Genomic DNA, 7,197 nt, shown 5'->3' on the forward strand with positions numbered 1-7,197 from the left:
CATAATTTTTGGATTAAAAATGAAAGAGATATTGTTTTTTGAATTAAAATGGAATTTAAGAAAATAAAAATAGAAATTAGAAATTGGAAAAAACGAGAGCCCTTGGATCTGAGCTCATTAATTGAGCTGGCAGATCCAAGGATCCAGAGGCGCGCGCTCATGGTAATCCACGGTCAATGCAATCACATGGAAACCAAAGAAAAGTCATAATAAGCAATGGTCAGGATTCGATCTGGGAAACACATCCAATGGCCAGAATTCAAACTGGCAACAGGAGGCCACCAGAGCCACCTTCTTCTCCGGTGAGCCTCCAGATTCCGGTCAATTTTGTAGGTTTTCAAACCTTTATGAAAATGCACGATCCTTATACCAAAATGGAGCTGGGGTGATGTACATCACCCCTGTAACCTTGAATCACACTCAAGATTCCTATAAATGGAGAAATCTGAGGTGGAAGATTCAGGTATGCAAAATGCAGATCAAGGAAAAGCAAAATTGAAGCTACCACTAGCTTGCCTCTCAAGTGAGGACTTCAGAAAACATTTTGGCCAAGCAAATAGATCACAAAAATGAGAGATTCGAAGAAAATACCAGTTGAAGAGTAAGCTTGATTTCTGGAGAATTGGACTTGATTCTTTGCTGGCTTTGCCAAAACAGAAGATCAGTGAGATGAATGATGGAGGTTTAGAAGCATAAGATCCAAGAATTCAACCAGATGAAGTTGAATTTTGGATCTAAAAAATTTGAAGAAAATGAGATTGCTTCTTTGGTGAGAGGTTGAGTTTTGATTTCTGCAGCAATTCAGGTTGAATCAGGTGTGTAAAATGAATGGAATGAGGTGTCTATTTATAGAGGAAGTGGCAAGGAGAATGTGATCAATCCGTGTGCATGGCATGTGGAGCTTCATTGCATGGGCTTGCATGATCATGCACAAGGCCAAAAAAGAATGCCAAATGAATTTTGAGCATCAGCCAAATGAAATTGGACGTGTGACTTGCAAGGCAATTGCTTATGTACCAAGATTTCAAGTGAATTCCTCATTTGTACCTAAACATTCATCTCTTCGAAAGTCCCAATGAAAAAATCCAAACATGATCATGTGAGTAATGGTTGGAAAGGTCTTGATGTAAGGAACAATTGTTATGTTGGGCCAAAATCCATTTGAAGTGTGGAAATTTATGAAATTTGAGTTTAAAGTGCAAGGTGCATGACATGTCAAGGCAAGGTTTCTAAAATTGGCCAATTTTCAAGCCCCTCTGTTTTGATGATGCAAGCCTCGAACATCAAAGTTGTAGATCTTTTCAAGAAAATCAAAATGGACTTAAATTTTGCATCATTTGGATTTTTGATGAAAGAGTTATGAGCACTTGAAGTTGGACTTTTTTGCCTTTTAATGCCTTTGGTCAAAAAGGACCTATAATGTCTTGCATTATCACATGTATTTCCTTTGAGATTTTGAAATTTTGTTCAACATTACATTTGAAGTAGACATCTCAAGCTTTCCAATTCATGTGATACCACCTCAAAATCATAAAACATGAATGAGTTGTGTCCTTGGGAAGTTGACCCAAAATTAGGGTTTCAGTCAAAATGACCTATAATGTTTTGGAATGGATGATGACCTTCCAAGCTTCAAATCAAATTTTGATGAACATGAAAGTTGTTCATATTGTCCTTAAGAACATTGTTTATTTTGTAATCATCTCTATTTTACAAACACATCAAAAGTTAGGTGTCAGTGAATTTCAAAATAGTCAGATGAATTGACTGATCAACTTCTCAAGTCCATGACCCATATCTTGATGAATTGATGATTGAGGACACTCAAATAAGTTCAAATATGCATGAAATGATGAATTAAAGGACTTCCCTTGATTTCATTTGATCATGGGCTGAGTTTGCTTCAAGAGCAAGGCATTGTGGTGCACAGATGAACTAGGGTTTCCTTGGGGAATCAACCTCAAACCCTTTGACTTGCTTTGATCAAAAATGATGAATTGAGATGCTAGGGAGGCATATTTGATGGATGAGAGCTTTGGGAACCATTACCATGCTTGCTTTCATCTTCTCTTGGCCATGTTATTGCACAAAGGATCTCCTAGAAGCTTTTGACCTTGTGATTGCTCAAGCTACAAACAAAAGATGTTAGTGACATATTTTTGTGCTTTTGGTTAGTAAACAAATCAAGAAAAGCAATGATATACAATTCAAGCATGATTGGTGATCTCACACCACTCACAAGGAGTCCCATCCAAAGGCAAGGGGAACCAAGATGCTTATGATCCTTGAGGCTATGCAAATGCAATGTTATGATGCCATGAGGGATCTCAGGGAAAAAATTGGGGTCTTACACTATGGTCTAAGAATTCACTGAAGTCTTGTATCATCCGTACACATCCATTGGTTTGGTCATGGTTCTTTCATGGTTCATTCATGGATCATTGGTCTAATTCAGGTCATGGCCATGTTAATATGTTCATTTTCAATACCTTGTATCACTTTCATTTCAAGATTCAACTCAAGTCATTTCCATACAATGTCATTCAAATCCATTGCATTACAAACATAACTTAAATCAATTACATGATCATTTCAATACCATAATATTCCAAACCAAATGATCTTCCAAACATTGCCATTATATGCTTACATAACCGCACTTAAAACCTAACCAAAGCATAACATACAAACCATTTTTAATAATCCTATGGTCTATTACATTATAAAGGAAAGCTTCAGAGCTTGCAAATACATTTTACTTGATTGTGGTACTTGCCTAGACCACCTCCCGCATTCATTCCTCCAGGTTACTCCAAGAACCTGCAAGTCATTTTCTAAAGACATAATGTAACCTTTAGAATTAAAAAACCAGACATCATAAGTAACCCAGTGAAGTTCTAATTGAGAATTTTAAGAGAAGGATGTAAAGTAGAGCGCCCTGTTCAAAATTCTAAGACATGAAAGTCTAAACTATCCAAGAAAATCTTGACTGACTGCAACCTGTAACAAATAAACTAATAGCAGCAATCAAAGTGATATTAAGCTTCATACGAGACATTAGAAGAAAAGTAACTTGAAGTCACAAAAAAGTACTATGTGTGGTTCTTTACATTCCTGAATTATTACCACTGAACCTTTCAAAAGTAACAACAAGAAAGAAAGAAGGTTACGCTTATACATCACAAGGAAAGGGCAAGGATAATACCAAGTATCAAAGTGCACCCTCACGAAGCCAAAATCGTCCATGGGCCTTAATATCAATCACCATCACTCTACTGAGAATGACCACAATAAAAGCCCATTAGTGAATATCAGAACTGAATAGTAAAAATTTGCAGTAGTGAGAATTATTTCAATGGGACCACATGTTCTAGAAGGATTTGAGATTACACTACAGACAAAGAAATTCATACCTTTCACATATTTGGTCCCCACAAAATCTGAGAGATATTTTTTCTCTAACGGATTGGAAATCCTTGCAACTTCTGACAGTTAATGCTCACACGTTTCATAGGATATTCCTCTGAAAATTATCCCCAATTCACTTGTGTGAACACTTCATTTTTTCTTCTATAAAAGGGACGCATCCAAGCATGGTAAAAGAGGGAGAATTCGTACTGAAACTCTGCAAACAAATTAACCCAAAACCTTACACTCAAAAATTAAATAAAAAAATAATAATATATTTTGTACATAAACGTAGAATATAATTTTTCCTGCCCAAATAATTTTTCGATATAGATTTTTCCCGCGTAATCAATATTATAATATTATTTTTTTATTTCCATTAGGTTTTCTATAAATAGAGGAAGCATATGACAGATGAATATATTAGTTGTGAATCGTGTCTGTATGTTGTATTGTTTTCTTTGAAATAGATAAGCATATGAGGGTTTGTTTGAATCCCCATAATGGAAGTTCAGACATTTGGTTTCTGCCATCAACACAAGTTTTGGACAGCTGGGTGGTCTGATTCGACGTGTTATAAAAATTGAATATCATTGTCCTTACATAACTCTTACGGATGCTAGCCCAGATGGTACATACATGCATTATTGGGATCATGTAAAAAATGATCTGGACGTTACTTGTATGTTTTCTGCGTATAATGGAGAAGTTAGTCGAGATGTTGAAGATCCACTTGTTTTAGCCGTTGTCATTTAAAATAATAATATGATAGAAGGTGTTAGGATGATTAGTTGTTATAACGTGTTGGAATAGTTGTACTTTTTTATCTTTATTTGAAGTTGTTATTATGTTGTAGACGATAATGTTACGCTCTAAATAAAACTTGTTGTTAAAAAAGGAAATACACGAAATGTAACGACGATTGAATATACTAAAACTTCAGACATAACTAAGTAGAAGGGCCAGGCCTGGTTGGACATTTTCTACGCATATCTCCTATTTCTCGACAAGTACCACACCTCCTTTTTTCTTTTTCAATGTTGTCCATTTCAGTTCTAATCCGACAACTATTTGGGCGACCTTTCTTGTTTCTCCGCATGCGGTCGCTGTGGCATAGTGTGTCACCTTCATATTGTGGCCAACTTGTTTCGGTCGGGATCCCGAGGAAACTCTCCTCGTAGACGTTAAATACGTTTACAACTTTGAACACGTCAGCTATATGCACAGAATAATCTTGTCTTATGCTTGAACACGTTACAATAACATGTGAGAAAGTGACATGAAACGTTTGGAATCTTCCACACTCACACGTCAGATTATGAAGGTCGACGTTGTAAAGGGTAGTCGATCTGCCGTCACTATGATGCGCAGTTTCCTGGACCAGGAAGCAGAACCTCTCACGATCAAATTGCATAGCCGTGTGGCTATTTGATTTGATTACCTCCTCCTCAATTCCATTCATGCAGTTTTCAGTGAACAGTTGGCCAGAACCTAACATTTTTGTCCAGTCATGTCCTATTTTCCCAAACAGTGTGCCCAATCGATAGTATGTTGATTTTACCAACGCAGTAATAGGTAGGTTGCGTGTGGATTTTAAAACTGAGTTTATTGATTCTGCAAGGTTGGTAGTCATATGACCCTAACGTTTCCCTCCATCGAATGATCTTGTCCATTTGTCTCTTGGAATATTGTCTACCCATTCTAACGCTGTTATGTTAACCTTATGTATCTCTCCCCTGTAGTATTCATATGTTGCCTCGTTTAATGCATACCCTGAAAACGAAAATGAAAACTAAATTAGTATGTAGAAGATATTGTTAGATATGTTAACAAAGATATGTTTTGGAAAATACCCATGTTAACAATTTTTTTCGAAGTTCCTTATCTCTGAATTCCCTCATGAAATTTTGTGCTATATGTCTGATGCAATAGATGTGTGAGGAGGGAGGGTGTTTCCAGCCATTATCCGGTTTATTATAGGCACTATTTATTGACTCATGCCGATCTGATATCAAACATAGGTTGGGTTGTGGTGTAACATGCATTCTAAGATTTCTCAAGAAAAAACTCCATGCTTCTCCAGTTTCACCCTCTACCAATGCAAAAGTTATTGGAAATATGTTCCTATTTCCATCTTGTGCCACAACCATTAATTAAGTTCCCCTGTACTTTCCATATAACCATGTGCCATCTACTTGAACCACCGGTTTGCAGAATGCAAAACCCTTGATGCATGGTTAGAAAGCCCAAAAAAGACGGTGAAAAACTCTAGCACCACTAATTTGAGTCCCTTCGTTTGAAAATACAGGAAGGGTCTCGAGTTCTATTATAGTACCTGGTAGAAATGTTTTCATGACCAACAACCATTGCGGCAGGTCGTTGTATGAAGTCTCACAGTTTCCATAAATAGTAGTGATAGCCTTATTCTTTGAAATCCATGCCTTTTTGTAAGAGATTGTGTAGTTGAATGTCTCCCGAATATGAGTGATGATGTGTTTCACTTTTAGTGAGGCGTCACTGTTGATTAGAGACTTGATACTGTCACATATTATATTAGAGTCAAGTTTTCTATGATCTTGAGACATTGTGGAAGACATGCATGTGTGCGGACTGCTAACCTTAGTGATCACCCACGTATCACTCCCCTTCCCCATATATGTTCTGCATTTGAAGGCGCATTCTTCGTTAACACACCTGATTATGAATCGTTTAGAATCAGACTTATAAACAAAATAATCAAGATAGTTTCTGATGTGAAATTGGCGAATGGCGAATACACATCCCTCTTTGCTATTAAATTCCATGCCAAGCAACCCCTCCTCTATCCAAAGTGGCTTAGTGGTTTCAAAAATTGATGCATCTTCGTCATGTGAGTATGTGGGATTTCTCATGTGTAATGGTGGATTGTATTGTTAGATGCCCAAAAGTGCTTATTTGAGCTATCATATGTGGGCATCTTTCACTCCATTTCCTTGCTAAATTGTCAAAAACCACCTTTGTTTTAGATGAAATGCAATACATTGATAAACGATCTTGGTACCTTTGATTTGTGTGTTATTGTGCAGGAAGAAGGCATGAAATAATTGAAAATGAAGACACAAGAAAGTTGGCAAAGGAACCAAATAAAACAATCATTCATCAGCTTGCTCGCTAGGCGAGTTCTGTGGGGAAGCACTCGCTAGGCGAGCTTCCAGCGAACGTTGCAGCGAGCGCGTCCTGACTTGGTGAAAAGCGCAGCCAGCACTCACTCGCTAGGCGAGGCTCTAGCGAGTTCCCAGCGAGGATTCCAGTAGCCAAACCTCTCAACCTCGCTGGAGCGAGGGTTGAAGCGTGCCCTTCGCTAGGCGAAGGTTTTGTTCGCTAGGCGAACATGACAGTCTGAGATAGACTGTTTCTCTGGGCGCAGGTGCCTCATGTGCCTCAATTAGACCCTCGCTAGGCGAGCCATTCTGCTCGCCTAGCGAGCATGACAGCCCAGTACAGCTCTATAAGTAGCAAGTGCCACTTTTTGAAGCCATACCTAGTTTTCCATACTTTTACACTTTTTCTAGATATTTTGACAGCATTGTTCTTGGAATCTTTTGTGCCCTAAATTTCATTTCTCTTTATCTCTTAACCATCTTTTACAAAAAGAAGGTGGATTCCCATCCAATCTCGATTATTCGACTCGGATGTTGATCAACCTTCTTCCGAAACTTGCCGACCAAGCTACCATGAAAATGAGTAGCTAAGTCCTCCATTTGTCAAGGTTAGATGTAGATGATCATTAGCTTTGTGTGTAAATGTAAG

At 37.8% G+C, this 7,197-nt stretch overlaps 1 protein-coding gene across 1 annotated transcript; it reads right to left on the reverse strand.

The window, feature by feature from the left end:
* Positions 1 to 4,357: 4,357 nt before the first annotated feature.
* On the reverse strand, positions 4,358 to 4,906 carry LOC127129949 (uncharacterized). The gene has a single exon (XM_051059047.1). The coding sequence runs from the start codon at positions 4,904 to 4,906 to the stop codon at positions 4,358 to 4,360; it is 549 nt and encodes a 182-aa protein (XP_050915004.1).
* Positions 4,907 to 7,197: the final 2,291 nt, after the last annotated feature.

Source organism: Lathyrus oleraceus, chromosome 3 (assembly GCF_024323335.1).
Source record: "Lathyrus oleraceus cultivar Zhongwan6 chromosome 3, CAAS_Psat_ZW6_1.0, whole genome shotgun sequence".
NCBI classification, from domain to species: domain Eukaryota; kingdom Viridiplantae; phylum Streptophyta; class Magnoliopsida; order Fabales; family Fabaceae; genus Lathyrus; species Lathyrus oleraceus.

Excerpts from the sequence above, each read along its gene's own strand:
- LOC127129949 (XM_051059047.1), bottom strand. The coding sequence starts at position 4,906 with ATGTTAGGTTCTGGCCAACTGTTCACTGAAAACTGCATGAATGGAATT.